Source organism: Mirounga angustirostris, unplaced genomic scaffold (assembly GCF_029215605.1).
Source record: "Mirounga angustirostris isolate CCGP_5_RB_7025 unplaced genomic scaffold, mMirAng1.0.hap1 SCAF_3, whole genome shotgun sequence".
NCBI lineage: Eukaryota > Metazoa > Chordata > Mammalia > Carnivora > Phocidae > Mirounga > Mirounga angustirostris.
In genome coordinates, this window is record NW_026991711.1 from 65,476,264 (window position 1) to 65,500,224 (window position 23,961).

Consider the following 23,961-nt stretch of genomic DNA (forward strand, 5'->3'; position numbering starts at 1 on the left):
TAAATAAAATCTTAAAAAAAAAAAAATCACTGGATTCAACTACTAGAGCCTCCCTCTAAAGTCAGGGAGGTGGACTGAAATCTTCTACCCTCTCATCACACTGATTGTTCCCCTGGCATCCAGCCCCCATCCTCAGGTGCTTGCTGCAGCCTCCTCATTAACATAAACTAAAGTATGGTTGAAAGGGGACTTGTTATGCATATCAAGATATCTTTATTGCTCTAATCACTTAGGAAATTCCAAGGGTTTTAGCAGCTCTGTGCCAGAAATAGTTTGAAGACCAAGTATATATTTTTTATTATAAATCACAACATCAGACCATTTTGCTCAAATATACTTTGGTTTTGCTAAATTACCTTTTATTTTATTGTTGCAATATAAATTACACCATAAAACTTTGGGACGGCTTAGTGTGTATGAAAAGTTCATTACAGTAACTACAAGTATTGCTTTATTTTTTAATTTTTCAGTAGCCTTTAATACCCATACCTCTGTCAGGACTTGAATGCAATCTATTGATGATTCTCTAATCAAGAATATAACATAGGGGCGCCTGGGTGGCTCAGTCGTTAAGCGTCTGCCTTCGGCTCAGGGTCCTGGGATTGAGCCCCTCATCGGGCTCCCTGCTTGGCGGGAAGCCTGCTGCTCCCTCTCCCACCCCCTCTGCTTGTGTTCCTTCTCTCACTGTGACTCTCTCTGTCAAATAAATAAATAAAATCTTAAAAAAAAAAAAGAATATAACATATCTCTTAAGTCTTGGCCCCATTTAAGGAGAGATTAAACACTGGAGACTCAGCTATTTGACCAAATTAAGACTATGTATTCTTTCCATTCAGAACAATTACATTTGCTAACTTACAGTTGTTGATGATATTAGCACATTAATTGAAAAGTTATTTTCTAACAAAGTCAGAAACTCAACTTTAAATTGAATTAAGACAAGGCAGTAACTCTAGTGGTGGGAAGAAGTTCAGAATTTTTGTTAAAAGAAAAGTTTTCAGGGGCGCCTGGGTGGCTCAGTGGGTTAAGAGGCTGCCTTCAGCTCAGGTCATGATCCCAGGGTCCTGGGATGGAGCCCTGCATTGGGCTCTCTGTTCAGTGGGGAGCCTGTTTCTCCCTCTGCCTCTGCCTGCCGCTTCCCCTGCTTGTGCTCTCTCTCTCTGTCAAATAAATAAAATCTTTAGAAAATAAATAAATAAAAGTTTTCAGAATGTGGGGTCAAATAAGCCTTTAATGTAAATATATTTGCACAATTTAATAGAAACTTTTTTAGCATAAGGAAACCCATCTTGCCTTACTGAATTCCTGAATAGTGTAGTAGATTCGAAACGGCATCAGTGAGTGGTGTGTGATCTTGGGTTTGGTGGCCAGCTCTGTCCTCTCCTCAAAGTGCTGTCACTTTCCTTGTAGCACAAGATGGCTCTTCATTGGAGTCTCACACCCTTCCCCCAAGATTCCTTTGCGGTCTTTGAATCTGGTGAACCAGGCAGAGGAACCACTAAGTGAGCACAGATTTAACTAAGTTTCTTCCCACTCTTGTTGCTTGAACTGAATCAGCATTACCTTCTCAAAGTTGTCATGCTTCAAAATTTTTTCAGTGTTCTTTAAGAAGATGTAAAAAAGGCGTTTAGTTTCTTGTTTAACAAACCCACTCCACATTGTTAATGTGAGTACCTTAAAATTCCTCACTTTCCTAATTATATACTTTTTAAAGTTAAAAAGGTTTTTTGTTGTTGTTGGAGTGTAAACCACTCACTTTGTTTTTATTTTAATTATTAGCTTAGGATATAAACTTACAAATAATCAGACAAGTGCCTATCTCCGATTAACACAGAATTCTGACAGACGGGTTTTGCCTGCTCTATTTTGGGCTGTGTGTGCCTTGTTGAGGACCATTTGGGGCATCCTCATATTGAGATGGACCCAAAGTGACGTCTACTGGTAACTAGTTAGAAACAATTAACACCTTATAATGTACGACTGGCTCACTGATTTCTAGTGATTTTCTTTTTTAATATTCCTTTCAGGCTGACTGCACAATCAGGGTAATGCAGCCTTCGAGGGGGTTTTTCACTTGTGTAGCAGTTTTGTGTTTGAGATCACTCTGACCTCTGTTATCTAGTCTGTTTTTCACAAAGAACTGGGTGAGCTGAGTGACCACTGGAATAGGCTTCATCTGATGGATGGATAAACTACCACTGAGAAGACTAAGGGACTTGCCCAAGGTCACATGCTTGGAGAGGCCAGAGCTCAGACTTCCATTTCTCTTCCCACCAGAGCATTCGCACAGTCTCTCCACAAAGCCTCAGAAGCACCACTGTGGTGGGGATCCCCATGCATATGTTTTTGATATCTACATACATCTTAAGAAAAGCGTAGTTGGGACCAGTAATAATCTGTTTGGTGAATAAAAAAAGGGTTTGCTAAATTTACTATTTGTACAACTTCTAGTGAGACATGGTGTATAAACACACACTAGAGTATATTCTAAAAGCACTTACAGAGTAAATGTTTGATAACATGTATAGCTGTGCTTTTCTATTTTTGAAACACTGGTTTAATTATTTTTATGTGGATACAGTGGCCTTGGATGCTTGCACTATTAATTTAAAAATAGGACAAGGATTTAGATAAAAGTAAATGGGCTGTGTAGGATTAGTCCTAGGTCACTTCACCTACAATTATGAAAGCTTTTTAGCATTTTAACTATTCCCTGTTACAAAGACTAACACAAAAAAAGCCATTATAAAATCTTTAACTTCAAAATGCATTGACCTAACTTTATGAAATATATATATATATATATGGGATCATTCGATTTATGATTTATCATCACTTGGTACATGTGTTACTTTCTTTTTTGTATGAGCCACATCTACTTGTGGTCTGAGTTTTTTCATTAAATGATTCTGTGTTAAGGAGTCATTTTTAATAAAATCTAATTTAATTGATTAATTTCTTTTCCTTTTTTTCTTAACCCCAGCTTTACTGGGTTATAACTGACAAAATTGTAAGATATTTAAAGCATACCTCATGATGATTTGATATATGTATATATTGTGAAAGATTCCCTCCATCGTTAATTAACACATTCTTTACCTCATGTATTTATCTTTTCTCACTTAAGTTCTACTCTCAGCAAATTTCAGTTATATCACAGTATATAGTCACCATGTTATTCGTTAGATCCTCGGACCTTATTCATCTTACGTAATTACATTGATTTTAGAGTCAGTTTCTGAAGCTACAGTTTCTAAGTTAACCATTCTCAAAATCTTTTACCTGAAAACAAATATGAATTGGCCTACTAGTGTATGTGGATCCCTGTGCTTGGCCCCGTGTAGATGGGAGGAAAGGCAGCGGGTCCCGGGTCCTTGGACCCAGCAACGGTAGAAACGAGGCTGGACCCAGTATTTAAAAGCACAGGCCAGGCTTATTGGGGCAACAGCTGCAGCTGAAGGTGTCAGACTGACTCCCGGAACAACAGCCAGGGAGAGTTTTAAAGGAGCCCAGGCAGGAAAGGAGCCCTGTTTAAGCGCGTAGGGCGGGAAATACGGTAATTGGGCGCGCAGGCGCAGTTGACAGACCTGCGGCTCCAAACCTCCTGTTTCCTTTGCGTGTTAAGTCTCCACCTCGGGGTGTGATTTTCAGCATTGCAGCGAGGGAACGGTAACTGTTGGCCTCACCATGGCCCATCTGAGGGGCCCTGAGTTAGCGATTAAAACTCCAGCTGGTCTGGGTGGTTTGGGTGGCCAGAGCCTTCCTCCAGGAAGTCATTATTGCTTGAGGGTAGTTCTGGTTTCCTTCAGGGGATGCTATGCCCCTTGGGGCTTTTGCCTGATTAAGAGATAAGCTGGAAAAAAGAGCTTCAGGAAAACTGTGGGACAGAGGTTGGTGGGGCCAAGCAGGTGATCAGCAAAGGTCAGGTCTTGGGGTCTAGCTGGTGACAGTTATTTTGCTTGCTTTTGGAATTTTACTTGGCTTTACAAGATGTTCAGCACACACTCCCATCAAAGTTATAAATTACATAGTTGTGTTTTTTTTTTTTTTTTTTTTGAGTATAGCTGACACACAATGTTACATTACTGTCAGGTGTACAACACGGTGATTCAACTCCTCTGTCCCTTTGTTATGCTGTACTCAGCACAACTGTAGCTACCGGCTGTCACCATGCAGTGAAGTCCCGAACTGTTATAAGAAGCTGTTTTCTGATCCAATTTAGGTTTTCAAATCATGTTATTATTTGCATTATTACTAAATGTAGGTACCTCTGATTTTGAAGTTTTCTGCAAATATAAGTACCCCCAAATCCCAAAGAATACTTTCTTTTTTGAATTAAATTTTATTCCTGAGGTCAACTCAGTATCAGTATTTTTGTCGGAAAAAAAGCAGTCGGAAAACAAAGAAAGGGAAGAATGATCATTTTCCCCCTCTAGGATATCAATCTGTTGTTGACAGAGCCAGATTAGAAGTAAAAAAAAATCTTTCTTTTCATTAAATGTAATCATGCTTCCATTGTTTAAGAAGTCACACCTCGCTCTCACTTCTGGTAGAAAAGGAAAAATCAAAGACTAGGGAAAAGGAAATGAGTTTACCTCAGTGTAAATTTAAATGTATTTCTCTCTTCCTTAGGAGAGAGCTATGTGTGTGGCTCAATAGAGCCCTTCAAGAAGCTGGAGTACACCAAGAACGTGAACCCCAACTGGTCCGTGAATGTCAAGACCACCTCGGCTTCCCGGGCGGTGTCCTCACTGGCCACTGCCAAAGGGAGCCCTTCGGAGGTGCGGGAGAATAAGGATTTCATTCGGCCCAAGCTGGTCACCATCATCCGAAGTGGGGTGAAGCCACGGAAAGCTGTCAGGATTCTGCTGAACAAGAAAACCGCCCATTCCTTTGAGCAGGTTCTCACTGATATAACTGATGCCATCAAGCTGGACTCGGGAGTGGTGAAACGCCTGTATACCCTGGATGGGAAACAGGTAGGAGAGGTGTTGTGGTATGACTTTGACTTTATAGGAAAGAACCAGGGAGTTGGGGGATCTATGTGGCATGGGGGTGGGTGGGGTGGAGGAGGGAATGTGAAACACGCATTTTGCTGAAGTTGAGGGAGTTGGGTCATGTGGCCAACAAATACGTAGCTGTTGGCCTCAAACCAGACCAAAGATAGAGGTAGACAGGATTAACCATAGGAATAAAGTAAAATACCTGTCTCTGAAGCTTAAATGATTACTCACAGATTTCTGTATTTTCAGTTATTAATTGCTTAACATTAAAGTGCTTTTTTGCCATCTGTTTTCAATTTTTTATATGGTAATGTCTTATAGCCTTAAGCATGACTGAGATGTAAACTCTGACCATTAGAGAAAAATCTGATTTCCTTTCTTTGGCCTAAATAATACTTTATGTCTCAGTAATGTTCACTAGTGAGATTTATTTAAATTTTATAGATTTTTAAGTACATATCAAAGGGATGAAATATTTCCATCTGAATGGCTTTAAGAGGCATAATTCTAGAATATTATACAACTTGTATTGAAAACATAATTTCAGAATTAATAGTGAAGAGGGGGGTGTTTTTTAGCTATGGAATGGACATTGGTTGACTTGGATGAGAGGACATTAAATGTGAGTTGCTCAGGTGAGCTTAAAGGGAAGTTTGTGTGGACTTTTGTAAAGGTTGGACAGAACTCTGATAGTGAGCTGAATATATATATATCACTGATATATACTGATATATGTACAGTGCAATTTGCTGGTCGTTCAGAGTTTATGTGTCTTTTTATTTAAGATGATAATTTTTAGCGTACAATCCTTGCTTGAAATTTAGTTTTTAATGTGCATCTGTCCACATAGTTTTTAAAAATTATTTTGAGGGATAATTTGTATGTAGAGTGCGTATTAAAAATCAAAACTAGATTCATAAATTAAAAGGTTAATCTTTAAAAAAATTAATGGTTAATCTTTATTAAATAGAAGACAAGTTCTTGAAGGCTAACACACATTCAAATTTTATGAATTAGAAATAGATGCAATTACTAGAAAGAGTGTTAGTCATGAAAGAATTCCTCCCCTAGGGATCCATTCAAATGCTCTAAATTACAAAATTCATTAGGAAAGAAGGAATATCTGCCAGTTGTTCATTTATATTCACCAATCTTCTGCTTGTCTCATAAAACTTGTCTCCTCTAAGTGTCATGTGGAGAAGAATTCTGAGGGATGAAATTCTCAATCTTCTAGATCTAAGAGGGTGTAGCCTGAATGTCACTGATCAGAAGTCCATTGCTAGCTTGCGAATTATAGCAACATAAGATGGCAGGGCTCACATTTAAACATTTTAGCCCTTCGGTGGCTCCTTTTGTAATAAGTCACTCAACCATCTTGTAGTTCTGCATTTTTGTATATTGGATTTTCTCAAGATGACAGCTTACCTATTTTCACAAAAAGTAAAATTTACAACAACGAATACAAATTGATATATATCTTCCTCCCCCCCTCACTTCAGAATTTTGGGGGTTCCAAATTGCTACACACTGAATCTAAAAATGAGCTTTAGTTATGTTAGCTAAATTCTGCCATCAACTCATCATTTGTTATTCCAAGAATGAACTCCTAGATTAGGTACTATGATGTTCTCAATAGTTTTCTTCTTTTTAGGAATTTAATGTTTGCATTTTGTAATAGCTGTTTTTGCTGTTGTTTACATGTAAATAATACAATGTAATGGAAAATAATCCAAGGTTTATTGTCAAAAGACCACAATTCAAGTCTTGGTTTGGCCAGATTATTTATGTTTTTAGCAAATCACTTCACTGAGCCTTGTACTCATCAGTAAAACATAGATAAAATGATCACTTCTGTTTCATAGAGTGCTTGTGGGGACAACTATAATAATACACGTGAAAGCAATTTTGAACTATAATAATGATCACAGCTTTATTTGCATTATTCTAAATGTCTTGCATGTATTAACATGTTTAATCCTCATAACAGCTCGATTACTATCTCTGTTTAACAGAGGAACAGAGGAGAATGCTAAGGCACAGAACTTGTTAAAAAAAACAAAACATGTCCAAGACCACACAGATATAAATGGCAGAGTTGGGATTTGAACCTGTCTCTCTCCAGAGCTCATTGCTCTTAACCACTGTACCACAGAAGATTATATTAAAACACTAAAGGGATGTACATATACTGAGAAAGAATTTTCAAGTGAGTAATTTGTCCAGGGAATATCATCTGAAAGTTTTCTGCTTTGTATTGTTTTCCTGCAGTCATTCTGCTGATGGTTTTATTCAGCTTTGTGTGTGTGTGTGTGTGTGTGTGTGTGTGTGTGTGTGTGTGTAGCATTTGATTTGCTATTGTGGCATTTCCTCTGTTGTGGCATGTTCTCTTCATAGTGGTGAAAAGCTGCAGAGGCATTGGAAGACAGAGTGGAAGGAATATAAAGACTTTTTGCTTGGGTTCCCAGTAGGAACAAAGATGCTTCCTCATGGACCCCAGGAGTCTTTAGAAGCATTTCTGCTCATAAGAGAAATCTGCCCCCATGAGAGGTTTGTTAGAGTAGAGTGCTTTGACAGCCTTGGCAGAGACCAAGGCTTGATAAGCCTCTGAGAATGAACCACTTTCCTCCAAGCCTTCCTGCGGCATGATGCTCTGCCAGGTGGACTGGCAGCCCATGCTGCCACCATTTTACCCTGCCCACTGTGGCATCGGGGTCCATGTGCTGTCAACAGGACATTATCCTTGAGATCACTCGTCTCACCTCTTTGTTTGTTTGTTTTGATCATGTAACAACTCTCGTAACAACTCCAAAAATCCAATGCTCAGTAAAGATTTTAAAGGTAATTTTTTTTTTTTTTTTTTGTATTGAGGAAATAGAATTGCTTAAAAAATTAATAGGTTGAGTGCGTTGAGTAAATGAGTAGAGAGCAAGTGACACATAAGGCAGGGATGGCTTTTCAGATTGCCTTCAGGCAGCTTGTGGATGTATCCCTGGGCTGGACTGGTGACTCCGGGCTTTTTGACAACAGAACAGTGACAAATGAACCGTGAGCACGTGCCTGCTGTTACATGGGCAGCCAAGGGATGGCGCTGGAGGGCAGAGGCCACATGCCCTTCTCACGTGTTCCTCCTACCACTGGGCCTCCTTGCTCAGTTGCCTTTGGGTGTGCTTTAAGCCCTAACTAAGAGTTCATTATACAGTGCTTTCATTGTTGTTGTTGAGGTTTTTAGGCCCAGATAAGGAAATCAACATATTGGATCCTGCACCAAGTAGAAAACATTTTGCAGGAAGCTGCAGTTTCCCCAGATGACTGTTGAGGTTCCTAAGCAGCCTACTGGTGAGCAGACCCTTTCTAACCGTTTCAACTCCGTTCTTTAGTTAGGGGCATTGAAACTTCAGTAAAAGGTTGCTGCAGCCTTGCCTCCTCCTCACACCTTTCAGGGGGCCTCTGCTCACCGTGTGATCAGGCACTTTCACCAGCAAGGCTGGGAGGTCAAGGAAATGCTTGCCTTGTCTTCATTTCAGTGATGCATTATTTATCTGGGCCTCGATTAAGGGCCCTCAAAGAAGGAAAGAAGGCATTTTCTAGCTGAAGCTTATAATCACGTTCCTTTTCTCCATATCCGAAGGGAGCTTTTGCAGGCTATGAGGATCTTTTCCTCTTGCCCTAGTCCAGGCACTGGATGTTGGGATTTTTCTGTGGGTTATTCACTCACCCTGCCAAGCAGCCACTCCCAGAGGTCGTTTAGCGTATGACTACTTTTTAAGTGATTGAAATAAACCCAAAAAGTACAAGATGTGCTACAAAAGATACACTCGTATATCTCCTGACTCCTTTTTTGGAACAGCTAATCTGGCTGTCTTGAGCTGTTAAATCTTCTAATTCTGTGATTACTGAATCCTTGCTTAGAAATACAGACAACAGCAAATCTTAGAATAGCTAGTGCCTAAGCAGGCAATTTATACTATAAAAATCACAGATAAGGCACTTCCCAATGACCTCCCCTTCCCCACTGAAATAGAGCAACGACAAGCTCAATTGCTCTTTAAGTAGAAAAGGTATGCACATCCCCATGGTATCTATTCGTCAGTATTGTAGATCTATACAACATAGCGGCATTCATTAGTAGCAGAGGAGAAACTCACTCAAAGAGGTTATATTTTTATCTTGCAGACATGTCACGTAGATCATGCATTTTGTAAAATCCACCACTGCTAGCGTGCTAGAATGAGCAAACGGCTTATTGTCTTCCTAATACAGGACACACTAGGAGTCACTGAGCTAAAGTAAAGGTACTCATAAACTGATTTAGACCCGTAAACCGTGAGAACAGACATCATAACTGCTGCCTTCCTCTGTTTGGGTGGCTATAACAAAATACCACAGATTGGGTGGCTTATATACAACAAAAATTTATTTCTCACAGTTCTGGAGGCTGAAGTCCAATATTGGTGTGCCAGCAGACCTGGTCTGGTGAGAACCCACTTCCTGGTTCAGAAAAAATGCCTTTTGCAGTGTCTTCACATGGCAGGAGGGGCTAAGGTGCCCTTGGGCCTCTTTTATAAGGGTACTAATCCCATACCTGAGAGCTTCGCCCATATGTCCTAATCACCTCCCAGAGGCCCCACGTCTTAACGCCATCCCCTTAGGGGTTAGATCTCATTATATGGACACAGACATTCAGACTATAGTGCTGTGTAAAGGAAATCCCAGTAGCTGTCAGTAAGTTCATCAGTCTTCTCGGTATCTTTTGATCACTGAATCCCCTTGTCTATTATAAACACAAAGCTCGAAAGATGCTTGTAAATGAATCATAATAATTGCAGCCATTTATTTTAGGTAATTGGTATGTAAGCTTATTGGAATTCAGGAAATGATAATCTGATTGACAGGAATCTATCGATCAGATATCACAAGATGGTCTTTGATTTTTTCCTTTTGGCTTTTTTTTTTTTTTAAAGATTGTTTATTTGAGTGAGAGAGAGAGAGCGCTTGTGTGCATGTGAGGGAGTTGGGGGAGGGACAGAGGGAGAGGGAGAGAAGCGCAAGCAGACTCCCCGCTGAGTGCAGAGCCCAATGTGGGGCTTGATCCCACGACCTGAGATCATGACCTGATCCAAAACCAAGAGTCGGCTGCCTAACCGACTGAGCCATCCAGGCGCCCCTCCTCTTTTGGTTTTTAACACCTATTTCTAATCTGAAGTAAGAACGATTTGGTTCAACCTTGAGTTTAGAGACCTTAGAACGTTTCTTCCCCTCACACCTTAGAACCAAGTGGTACATGTAGCTACTGCCTTTACCTTGGCTATTAGCAATTAATGAGCATAGAAAATGTGGAAGTCGGACGTTTTCAAGTGGAAAGGAAGGAATTTAGGATGTGTCAGGATTTGGTTGGACTAGAAAATGAGATTTTCTGTCGCTGTTGGTAATAGTGGCTTTTTCCCTTTTTTTTTTTTTTTTTTTAAATAAAACTTCTGTGACAGCTCTAATTAACTTCTTCAAGCATATTTAAAGCCTTCGTTCCTGGTCGACAGATTTTTTTTTTTTTACTATATGATTTGATATATTATCTATGTTGTGAAAGTGAATGTAACACCTTTTAGTTTTGTTTGCAATTGATATAAAAACACAGTTGATACAAATAATTTAGCTTACATTTTAAAATGTCAAATTAAAATTTCCTGCAAAATCTCAGAGCACATGTTAAGCCATCCTCATGATTTGTTAGAGCTCTGAATTGATGGGAAGTCTTAGCTGTTTTCAAAGAAAAAGGAGCTTAAGAGTAATCATGATATTTCACTTAGAGAATTAAAGTGTCTGGGATAGAAGGGGCTATTTTAGGTTACATACTTTATGTTGATATTCAGGATTTATAAGCTACACCTGTCCTTACATAGATATTAATTCCCCCAAATAGAGAAGAGTTAAGTCCTTTTGTTCCAGTCTGAGCAACTCTGATAATGTAATTAATTATGTATCCCTGCGGTGGTATATATTTTAAGGCTTAGTCTCAGCAAAAGTCAGTTTTCTGTAAATTGAATACTGATTTGCTCTAACATGAATTCTGAGTTCCTCTGTGTCCCACTCTAGGACTGGAGATGTGTTCCCTGAGCCCTCTCTCTAATATGCTGAGGGTGCTTTGGGCACTTTGACAGGACCCTGGGCTTGGGGTCATCTCCTAATGGTGACTTCTGCCTTGCAAAGGCCGAGAGCCCTGATTTGGCCCCTGAGTCTCCTGTACCCTAAGGGAGCATGCTGGAATGCTATAAAGAACTTGGACCTTAGAGTCAGCTGGGCCTGCGCTCAGATTTCTGTCTGAGAAATCTCCCTTGATCTGAAAAATTAACTTAGTTCCCCACTTAACTGATTACTTAAGTTCAAAAATTCTGTATATCGAATCTACTTATAATGAGGGAATTTGCTTTGGTATGCTGTAATTTAAACATGGGTATGTGAAGTAGCATAATATAGAGGACGAATACTCGTTTTTATTATTATTATTATTATTTTTTAAAGATTTTATTTATTTATTTGACAGAGAGAGACACAGAGAGAGAGGGAACACAAGCAGGGGGAGTGGGAGAGGGAGAAGCAGGATCCCCATGGAGCAGGGAGCCTGATGCAGGGCTTGATCGCAGGACCTTGGGATCATGACCTGAGCCAAAGGCAGACACTTAACGACTGAGCCACCCAGGCGCCCAAGAACACCAGTTTTTATAAACTAGTTTCAAACACCTAGTTGTCTGTCCTTTACCCCTAGACACAGTGGAATCTATTCTTCCATTGGAGAGAATTAAGTCTATGATACTCGGTTGTCTCATCTGTACAATGAGAATAGTAACAATACTGCTTTATTAATTGTCATGAGGATTAAATGAACCAGTCCACATGACAAAACTCAGCACTGTGGTGTAGGTACTGAATTATCAGTATTTATTATACCTGAAAAGCTCAGGGTAAATTGTTTTTGAAAAATAAATCATATTTTATGTGCTGAGGGAATGAACTATTTAAAATGATCTTTTGGGGCACCTGGATGGCTCTGTCGGTTAAACATCCAGCTCTTGATCTCAGGTCAGGTCTTGATCTCAGAGTCGTGAGTTCGGGCCCACGTTGGGCTCCACGCTGGACGTGGAGTCTACTTAAAAAAAAAAAAAAAGATAAAATTATCTTTTAATAATGATTAATCATATCTACCTTTGTAAATGTGGCTTTTCACATGAAAATACTTCGTAGTGCAATGAGAACAGCATGGAATTTGAGATAAAATGCTTATAAGATCAAATTCTGACTTTTTACTCTAGCTGTGTGGCCTTTTGCAAGTCAATAACATTCTCTGAATTTCAGTTTCCTCTTTAAAATGATAATATATACCTCATAATATTGGTGGGATAATTAATTAAGAAAATACATAGGGGTGCCCGGGTAGCTCAGTTGGTTAAGTGTTCATCTCTTGATTTAAGCTCAGGTCATGATCTCAGGGTCATGTGATGGAGCCCTGCATTGGGCTCCATGCTCAGCAGGGAGTCTGCTGGAGATTCTCTCCCTCTTTCTCTGCCTCTTCCCCTCCTTACCCAAATAAATAAACCTTTAAAAAGAAAATATGTATATAAAGGCCCTGGCTTGACCTATGGTAGTTCCTCTATAAATATTAGTCCTTCTCCCTTCTGCTTTCCTAGTCCAGGCTTTCTTAAAAGTATAGGACATTTATAGTTGCATAAGTTTGTCAGTGTAGATTTGATCATCTTGCATTGTTTCCATTTCCTGTACTATAAAACTACTAATGACTCTATTTTTATCATTCCATTAATTGTCATTCAGTTGTGAATGTAATTTAGTTGTTATTCCTTAAGGGTATCTTATTGGTGACCCATTATACCAATATAGTGATATTAACATTATTATTACTATCACTGATTGAACACCAGTATGCCTGGTGCTCTGAGCTAGTTGCTATATGAATATTTATCTCATTGAATCATCACCCCAGCTCTGCAGAAAGCAAGAACCTTCTCATTTGTCAAGATTCAGTTCAAAGGTGGCCTCGTCTACAAAACATTTCTTGACTTGCCCATGTAGAACTGACAGCTCCCTCTCCTTGGGAGAGGGCTCCATTCCTGTCCATTGTAGATAGTCCTGCAATTCTTTTTTTTTTTTTTTTAAAGATTTTATTTATTTATTTGACAGAGAGAGACACAGCAAGAGAGGGAACACAAGCAGGGGGAGTGGGAGAGGGAGAAGCAGGCTTCCCGCAGAGCAGGGAGCCCGACACGGGGCTCGATCCCAGGACCCTGGGATCATGACCTGAGCTGAAGGCAGACGCTTAACGACTGAGCCACCCAGGCACCCCGATAGTCCTGCAATTCTTGATTATGCTGGCCTGTTGATGGTCATCGTGCCATGCCTCCCCCTTTAGAATTTAGAGGATGAGGCTAAGGAAGGTGTCTTCTTGGCCTCTGAATCTCAAGGGCCTAACGTGGTAAATGCTTGTTCAGTAAATGACTAAATGGATGATTGACCAGTTGGCCATGCGCTACGCATTTGGCATTAGCGCATTGCTTCCAGGGGTTCTGTGAAGTACAGGTCATGGCCATTGAGGAACTCCATGGTTACCGCAGACTGTGGTCGTGTGTAGCTGTCAGCCACGATGGTGCTCTCTGTAGTGAACCACAGCTTGTAAGGTGCTCATCGTGGTGCTTGTTTTCTAGCTCAGGCTCCTGCTTCATTAAAGACGCTAGGATAATTAAAAAAAAATTCATCTGCCAATTTTAGAGCATTTCCTCTATTGAAAGAACTTTTATTCTATGGGAAAAAATATTCTGTTAGAACATTTTCACTGCGTGAGCCAGGAGAATTGCTCTAAATCTTCCTGACATTGCCTCAGCCATCCAGTGAATAAAGAGAAGAGCTAATCAATATGTCGTATGGATTTAAAAATCGGGCCAATAAGAGATTTGCATGAATAGCATCTGGCCCAATTATTGCAGAGATGCAGACCTACAGTGTTCAAGGGTGTTTGTGGTGGTCGAGGACAATATGTTACAGCAGATTTTTCTGATTAGTTTAAATCCTTGAAACTAAGTTATATGAAAGAAGGCAGTTTCAGAAATTAAATGGAACTTAAAATATCCAGTTTTAAATCTGAACTATGTTGTAAACAACATGCCATAGAAACAAAGGGACAGATGGGAGATTTATGTTTTAATTGGCTTTTTCTATTATAGGATTAATATAGATCATAGTAAAGAATATTAAAGTAAGTGAGAAAATATTAAGATAAAATGACTCAGTCTCATTGATGAGGTGGCACTCATTAATATATTAGCTTTATTTCCTTTGTTTTAAAAAAAAATTCTGATCCTACTCTGTATATAATTTGGTCTCTTGTTTGTAATTTCATGTGATATTATGCACATTCATGTAGGGAAATGTCTTGAAATTAATAAGCCATTTCCTCTCTAACTTTGTTATTGCCCAGTGTAAGATCCTTGGAAGGCAAGTTGTCTAATATGCTTTCCCCTTTAGTAACTCATCTGCAGAACTTCTATCTGTGTTCTGACTTATGGCTGAGAATAATAGTGTTCTAAAGTCAGACTGAAAAGTGAACACAGAATAGTGACTCTTGAGATGTTGTTCAATATAATCAGTTAGTGGAGGTTAAAAGTATCTCAGAATTCATCCACACGGTCGAGAACCATCTTGGAAAAAAACTATAGACATTTTCCAAAACCTGCCTGATGAAATAAGTCTGGTAGTTTTCCATGAATACTAGATAACTTAGGCTTATAAGGGCAATGGGAGGACAATAACCATGATCCTTTATGAGTCTTTCCTGAAGGAAAAAACACAAGGTAATTTTCTTTCCATGCCAAATCATTTCTGCTTTGTGTTATAACCATTTGTGCAGTTGTGTAAGACAGGAACAGCCTAGGGAAAGAAGACCATGCTTTATTGACTTCTGTATTCTTGGCTACCCTTGTGAGATGCTTAATATTTATTAAATGACATTTCCTTTTTTGTTGTTTTTATTTAAATCCCAGTTAGTTAACACATAGTGTAATATTAGTTTCAGGTGTAGTGTAGTGATTCAACACTTCTATACAACACCTGGGGCTCATCACAGAGAGTGCACTCCTTCATCACCATCACCTAGTTCACCCATTTCCCCCCTCCCCCGCTCCACCCATCTCCCCTCTGGTAGCTGTGTTTGTTCTCTATAGTTAAGAATCTGTTTCTTGGTTTGCCTCCCTCCCTTCCTCCCTCCCTCTCTCTCTTTCTTTCTTTCGTTTCTTTCTTTCTCCCTTGGCTTGTTTGTTCTTGATTTTAACTTGTGGCTCAGAGTCTGATATGTATGTAGTATTACAGAACTTTAGGGCCTGGACTGCCCTGACAAGAGATTGTTCTGCTCTTTCTTTTTCTCTACTTGGAAGACCATAAACTAAACTTACCTTGGCAGGTAGTAAGATAAAATCAATATTTTATTTTTAGAAAATCTCATAGGAAGAAGATAACTCAAGGTAAGCATTATCTTTTTTTTTTTTTTTAAAAAGGTAGACATTGAATGTATTTTCAAAATAATAGCATGGGAACTGGTGTCCGCTTTCAGAGTAATAGTATGAGAACTGGTAACTAGTGACATACCAGAAACAAGTTGTAAAAAGTCCTGCTATATGCTCAGGTAAACGCTTCAGCCATATTCTTAAAAGCCTTGCTACCAAGAGTAGCCTGAGGACAGTGGCAGTAATGCCACCAGAGAGTCTGTAGAAATGCAGACTCTCAGGCCCCAACCTAGATTTACCGAAGCAGAATATGCATTTTTAAGGAGATCTTCAGGGGATCCGTATTTTCTTTAAAGATGAGGAAGCAGTGCTTAGGCAACTAAGCAGTACTAATGGAACATTAATCCAAAGACCTAAGGATGGTAAATCCAGGCTGTTACTTGGTCGATGGAATGACATTAATTTTAGCTTATTTAGCAGTTTTATTTGCATACTGTGAACATCAATGTTAACATCAACTAGCAAGATATGACCGCCACCCACAATGGTTTGGAAAGCACCATTCCATTAGTATGAAATGTGTGCCCACTGCAGTCCAGCCTCAATGGGCTGCTGGTGTGTGGGGGATGGATAACTTCCTCTATGGAGAATAAATGAAAGTTAAGAGATTCAGGGAAGGCTGAGCAATTACTGTGGAAATGCTGATCCTGATGAGATATTAATGCACATGGTTGCCACAGAGTCCATATGCATGCTGTTAGAAGTTATCTTTATGCTCCCCTCAATAGGCTGCACAGATTTAATATTTCCCTCATGGTTTTTCTGAGTATCTTCCATGGGGATGATTGGAAGTCATTAAAACTCTTCCTGAGAGTTGATTTTAGATCTCCCACCTGTTGTCAGGCAGAATCTCTATGCTTGGGAAAATTCTCAACATGGAAGATGTCCAGAAGAACACGGGGAAATTTTTAATATGCACCGGGAATAGAGGGGTAACTTTTGAAAATAATTTCTGGCTAGCATGCCTAGGGATTTAATGGCCAAGAGTCTTCTGTATGACAGATGCTGCTGCCTAGAACAACAATGGATGGGGTAAACTGGTGTGAAGTAATCACCTAGCAATCAAAATTGTAGTGGTTTTCTTATAATGCAGCCTGGGAGGTTAAGAGACGGAGGTGATGTACCCTACTTAATTCAGCTGTCGGCTGGCAATGAGTGCAGACCACTTAGGCAGATATGGCTTTGCAAACAGCCACACAATGCTCAGTGACCCCATCAACAAGGACTTCTTTGAATGGGAAGGTCAACTCTATCTCTGGGGTTATGGCTCCAAATTGGGGGAAAAAATAAGCTCTAGAAATAAATGGAGTCTCTATACAGAACCAATAGAAAGTTGATTTTTGCCATCGGCTGATGCAGTGGCTCTGGGAAAAGTAAAATTACATATTTCTCAAGACTTTTCTGGAATTGATCTGCTGTGAAAGGGATAGCATGGGCATGTTGGCCATTTTGTCTTTTAGTAACATCATTATTTTCTTCTATAGCAAAAATTCCTTTTCTCTTTTCTCTACCTTTCATGACAAATTGGTAGATTAGGCCACCCTGTATTTAAAAAATACATCTCTTTAGGGGTGTCTGGGGTGCTCAGTCAGTTGAGTGTCCGACTCTTGATTTTGGCTCAGGTTATGGTCTCAGGGTTGTGAGATCGAGCCTCACGTCGGGCTCGTGCTCAGCATGGAGTTGGCTTGAGATTCTCTCTTTTCCGCTCCTTCTGCCCCTCCCTCTGCTTGTGCCTCCCTCTCTCTAAATAAAATCTTTAAAAAAAATGAAAAATACATCTCTTATTAAATTCTTGTTGCAATTGGCTACAAGTTATTAACCTTATAGGAAAAGAGAAGATCTCATGGCATATACTGATGCCTCTGTGATACTCTCAGGTGGAGGAAATCTAATCTCATACATTATTTTATTGTGTAGTGCCCATTGTTAATAGTGGTCAAAGAAGTGAAGACCTGTGGCAAAGTGTGTTAGGTGAACAGATTATTGACAGAGTAATCTTTGATATTGCAAAATTGGACCAAGAGTTTCACGTGGGTTCTGTTGAGATAGTCATGCTTTAATGTTTTATTTTAAGTGCCTTCTAATATTAAGAATGTGCATGTTCTTGTAGATGGGTGAGATCAGTAGACATCTGTTGAGCATGGGCTCTGTGCCAGGTGTTGGGAATGTCACAGTTTTCTTTCACCAGGTAGTGCGAACACTTGGAAGAATTTCTCATGATGGGGTCATAAGAGGTGGAGTCCTTTTAGGACTTTCTGAATTCACTGCTTGAGAAACTTGCATTTCCATATTTGTGTGTTCATATAAGTAGGAGATGACTGACATAGTTAATTTTATTTGAGGATATCCTTGTATTATTTGGAAATGTGACTGTCAAAAACCACTCTTAAGCAACGTTACCTCTGTATTTTAAATAAGTAAAGGATATATTCTATTTTATACTATAATTAATAACACTTCCAGTGCATTCAGATTATAAATAATATTAAAAGCCTATTTTTGTGAACCAGCATGCTAGTAAATGGCTTTACTTTTAAATTAGTTCCTGTGCTGAGAGCTTGTGGCATATTTTTAGAAGCCTTGAAAATATAATAATGTCTTAGCCCTCAGTTTTGCCAGCCTGTACTTTCCTAGTGATGTGTACTGGCGGTCAGGTCTGTAAAATGACTATTTATTTCCTCTGTCAAAATGAGATGGAAGTTATCAAGACTTTACAAGATTATCAAAATGTATGGGAAATTGACTTGAGGGGTTTTTCCCTGGACATTCATACATTTGGGGGCACAAAAGGATAAGGGGAAGAAGTAGGGGAAGTGTTAATATGTTTTGAGAATCGCCAACAGTAATAATACTGTGTTCTCAAGGTTTTAAAATAACTCTTTTTTAAAAGGAAAAATGAGGCCTTACCCTGTATATTTAGATGATTATATTAGAAATAGAATATAGATAGAAATTCTCTGGTGTTCCTCTCACTTAGAAGGACCTTACTGTAAATGGATTCTGTCTGTCTGACCTTTCTTTTGTCCTGTTTGCCTTATAATTTGGTTTAATACCAGCTGAAGAAAGTGTGTCACACCCGTTCTGGGATGTCACCCTGGCTCTCTGCCAGCAGATGAGCACTGTCACGTTGTGTAATGAATCAAAAGTTGGAAGATATTTCGCTGGAAACAGTTGGCATGAGCATTGCTGAGTAATTGGTCCTCCAGTGAGGTACAGGACTGGAGCTGTCCCTGGGTGCGAGGCTTTGTAGGAAAGAGAACGAAATCGTCTGTACATCGAACCCAATGCAGGGATAATAGCATCGACAAGAACAGAACAGCAGCTAGGATTTCTTGAATGCCTGCTTTATCCCAGGCCCTCACTAGAGATTTCCCTTTTTCCATTTCAACAAAATCGTGTGATGGACACCACTCTTATATCCATGTTACGGGCGCAGGAACCAGGGAGGGGAAAGTAACAAGCCTAGCCATGTGGTTAGTACGTGATTGAGGCCAACCTACAATCACAACCACAGTGCCAAACCTGGCTTTATATGGTGTTTTGAAAATGTTTTGAGTATATAAAATTCACAGGCATCCATTTTTTGGTAAGAATGCTCATGATTCAGTGCTGTTTTATCTACTTTACCCATTGGAGTTTTAAAATACATCCCTTCTGAAATTATCAAATTCTAGTGATCTGTCAATATGAAAGCTTGAGTGGGTTGCCAAAAGAGTAGTGAATGTTGAGAAAGCTACTGAAGTGTCTTGCTTTGATTTCTTCTCAGTTTTTCTTCCTATTTTGATTGTTGGTTATGAAATTAATCCATTTACAGTAATTTTAAAAATCATCGAGGAATCTTTTTTTTTTTAAGTTGTCATAAAGATTTCTATTCCCAACAATGGAAAAAGAATGTTCTTAATGTAACTCATCACCAAGAAATACAACTATTTTATAGAACGGGAATATTGTTGAATTTTTAAACATGTCAACTTTAAGGATTTTATTTATTTATTTGACAGAGAGAGAGAGAGGGCATAAGCAGGGGGAGCGGCAGAGAGAGAGGGAGAAGCTGAGCAGGGAGCCTGACATGGGGCTTGATCCCGGGACCCTGAAATCATGACCTGAGCCGAAGGCAGACGCTTAACCAACAGGGTCACCCAGGAGCCCCAAACATGTCAACTTTAAAAAATATTTATAGCTTTATTAAGGTATAACTTTTATACCATAACATTTATCCATTGTAAGTGTACTTTTAAATGATTTTTTTATTATTATGTTAATCACCATACCTTACATCATTAGTTTTTAATGTAGTGTTCCATGATTCATTGTTTGCATATAACACCCAGTGCTCCATGCAGAACGTGCCCTCTTTAATGCCCATCACCAGGCTAACCCATCCCCCCACCCCCCTCCCCTCTGGAACCCTCAGTTTGTTTCTCAGAGTCCATCGTCTCTCATGATTTTAAGAAATTTCGAAAGTAGTGCAGCCATCACCACAATCCAGTTAAGTTAGGATGCTTTCACCACAGAAGGTTCCTCATATGCCCACTGGCAATCATTTTTCACTCCCTCCTCCCAGCCCAGCAACCAATGAGCTGCTTTTAAATTGCTTCAGCTTTGGGGCTCCCGGGCGGCTCAGATGGTTAAGCGTATGCCTTCGGCTCAGGTCATGATCCCAGGGTCCTGGGATCGAGCCCCACATCGGGCTCCTGGCTCAGCGAGGAGCCTGCTTCTCCCTCTCCCTCTGCCTCTCTCCTTGCTCATGCTTTCTCTCTCTCCCTCTCTGTATGTCTGTGTCTCAAATGAATAAATGAAATCTTAAAAAAAATTTTAAATTGCCTCAGCTTTTAAATATTGACCTCACCTTTCAATATGCCTTTATAGAAAAGACCCTTTTTTGCCTTTGAAGTCATGTGTATAATTATGGATTTACTAAGTACATCATGCTTTAACCTTTACTGTGATCTTCATCGTCTGCAGCTCTGTGTGAAGAGCCCTGGGTTTCACTGAGTTTTATAAGCAACTTACAGCAGAGAAGATTATGCAGCCAGCTTTAGCACAGGGAACCACTTATTATCTTTGCACTCCTTGCACATATGGAATTTCTGAATTAATTCCAAACTTAGGCAACTAAGAGGAAAAACACTGAATGTTTGTGGCAGGATGGAATAATACTTGTTGTCCTCTAATGCCCCATGGGTGCTCCTCCGAGGTCTGGTCTGCACTCTTGCGTTCTGCACGCTTCATTTGGCAATACTTCGCTACAGTCCAAAATACCATTTATAGGCTGATTAGATTTCAAATTATATTAACATATTTCAAGCTGTATATCTTTTTGCTTTTCATAGTTAAAATATGCTTTCCATGTGCTTTGTCTTTCTCCTGGGTGAGATCCAATTATTTTGTAATCTCTGTCTTCCCCTCTTCATGGCGGTTTTCCCACTTGTCCTTTCATCGCTTTACTATTCAAGATCTTTGAGAGCTTTTTTATTACCTAGTTCTCTCTTCTCAAGGAAGGAGACTTCATTGTGAATTCCAATATGTTGCCGTATAATAAAGCTGCACCTGGGGGGTGGGGGGTGGGGCAGGATTCTGTTCATTGAACCATCATCATTGCAATCCAGGGTTCAGGTGCTGCTGGCTTTTGGAGTCCAGAGAGGCTTGTATATTCACTGTAATATTCAATATTTATGTACATATATTTATCTCCTATATCCTCTTTCTTGCTGTTCAAGGCCATCTCTAAACCCAAAACAAGACTGAGTCTCCCCTGTGAGACTTCCCACAGGGTGGGGAAGAGAAGCTGGTCTCTGGCCAAGATCCAAAGGCCCTGGGCTCATTTCTAGGCATGATTTTGAGGTTGACGAGATGTTCAGATTGCTATCCAGGATTTTCTCACTTTCTTTCTTACCTTCTTGGTGATCTGCCCATCCACAGAACCAAAGGATTTATGGTGGTGGGTAGCTACATTGGAAAGAATCATGTATAGAAACTCTTTATAACTCGTTTACAGTTTTTAAGGCCCCCCCTTTTGGCTAGGTCTATTACTAAGATGAATGGTCTTTATTATAACTCCCTTTAGCTAAAGCTGACAACAAAGGATAACAATAATAAAATGGAAAAAAAATGGACTAATCCAATGATTTAAAGCAAACCAAAGCCCTGTATCTTTAACTGAGGTTTTCTTGTTTTATCTACAACAGTGGCTCTTAAATTTGGGGGATTACCTTCCCCTTTGAGAGTCTCATGAATGCCATGACCTGGGAATACTAGCCCCAAGAGAGTTGCACTTCCCAGGTGAGGTGGCATTTAATTTTTCTATTATGTGCTTATTAGTGTTCAGTCTTTTATTCTTGTATCCTTTTGGGGGGAATTTATATGTCTTTGGTATTTACTGATCCAGTGATATAAATCAAATCTTATTTTAGATTACTTTTAATTTCCTTGCATTTAGTAGTGCTTTTCTTGATACAGCTAGGAGCTTGAGCCCAGAAAGAGATGAGAGGGTAAATTGTGCCACCTGTATTCTTTTTTTTTTTTAAGATTTTATTTATTTATTCATGAGCGACAGACAGAGGCAGAGGCGGAGGGAGAAGCAGGCTCCCCGCTGAACAGGGAGCCTGATGTGGGACTCAATCCCAGGACCCTGGATTCATGACCTGAGATGAAGGCAGATGCTTAACCAACTGAGCCACCTAAGCATCCCAAGAATTTTATTTCCTTTTCATGGAGGGATTACTGAATTCAGTTGGGCAGGGGTTTGCTTTCTTTCACTTGCCTCTTTATCAAAACAAAAAGTCTCATGCTTCAGTACAAAGGAAGACACAAATGGAGGGTCCTTCTTCAGACCATCTCCACTTTGTTTTTTCCTTTATAAAGATTTTATTTTATTTATTTATGTATTTATTTATTTATTTGATAGAAGGAGCACAAATGGGGGTGGAGGGGCAGAGGGAGAGGGAGAGGCAGATTCCCTGGTGACCTGGGAGCCAGATGTGGGGCTCAATCCCAGGACCCCGGGATCATGACCTGAGCCCAAGGCAGATGCTTAACCCACTGAGCCACCCTGGCACCCCTCCACTATGTTTTTTCTTCTCCATTTTCCTTCACACTTAAATTATTTTCCTTTCTTTTGAGCTTTTAGTTTGTGTGAGATCATCTCATTTTTGTTCTCATCTAATTCTTGCACTTCTAGGAAATCGCATTGCTGGCTTTAAATTGGACTTTCTTTTACAACAGATGCTCACCAGGGCTCTTCATCATTTTGTTCTGGACAGCACATTTTCAAAATGGTTAAGTGCTTCCCAGCTGATGGTTCTGGAAGTCCTTAGGGGGCCCATAAATGTGTTTTGGTAACCAGTAATGGCGTTTGTTTTAGTATCTTAAAAAAACTGCAAACATATTTACTGCTTAAAAACTTTACCCTCTTTTTTTTTTTTAAAGATTTTATTTATTTATTTGAGAGAGAGAGAATGAGAGACAGAGAGTACGAGAGGGAGGAGGGTCAGAGGGAGAAGCAGACTCCCCGCCAAGCAGGGAGCCCGATGCGGGACTCGATCCCGGGACTCCAGGATCATGACCTGAGCCGAAGGCAGTCGCTCAACCAACTGAGCCACGCAGGCGCCCTACCCTCTTTTTTTTTTAAAGATTTTATTTATTTGACACAGAGAGAGAGAGAGCACAAGCAGGATGAGTGGCAGGCAGACGGAGAGGGAGAAGCAGGCTCTCTCCATGGAGCAAGGAGCCCAACGTGGGGCTCAATCCCAGGACTCTGGGATCATGACCTGAGCCGAAGGCAGACGCTTAACCGACTGAGCCACCCAGGCGCCCCTTAAAAACTTTACACTTAAAAAGGAATCAATTTTAGAGCCACTGAGGGTGTGTCAAGAAGCCTTGCATAGCAGTGAGTGGAGATCGGGTGAGAGTCCCCAGGACCTGTTTCTGAGTTGGCCTCTGATTGAGTGAAATGCTACGAGTGAATAGCATGGTTTTGACCATTATATAACTTTAAACTGGCTTTATTCTAAACCATATATTGTGAAATTTATATTCGTAATGAACCACTGGTTAAGAATAGGAAGTTAATAAGGAGCAGAATATAAAGTGATGATAATACCACTTTTTATATAGTAACATTAAGGTGTTTCTAGTACTTGAGAAAATGTAATGATAATTTTATCCAATTTAGTTTTTATTTACTGAGGTTAAAACTATTGACTTTGAACATTACTAAACAGGGTGATATTTTTTGGTGCAAAATGTAAATCAGGTCACAAAGGCAGGGTTTTTTTTTGGGGGGGGGGTTGTAACGGATATTTTAATTTGTCTACATTTTAATATAGAGTTGACTCTAATACCAAATAAGATATTGTCATTTTTTTGGTGATCAATTATGTATTTGCCTCATAAATTAA

The 23,961-nt window shown here is 39.7% G+C and overlaps 1 protein-coding gene across 8 annotated transcripts in view; it reads left to right on the forward strand.

The window, feature by feature from the left end:
- The window catches only part of DCLK1 (doublecortin like kinase 1), a 351,394-nt gene that overhangs the window by 19,001 nt on the left and 308,432 nt on the right, over positions 1–23,961 (forward strand). For all 8 annotated transcript variants that reach the window (XR_010410031.1, XM_064586190.1, XM_064586188.1 and 5 more), the window contains exon 3: positions 4,633–4,979. Coding sequence is in view for 7 of the 8 variants with exons in the window: in XM_064586190.1 (XP_064442260.1) it covers positions 4,633–4,979 (347 nt within the window). In the remaining variant the exon portion in view is untranslated. The remainder of the gene's footprint in view (positions 1–4,632; positions 4,980–23,961) is intronic.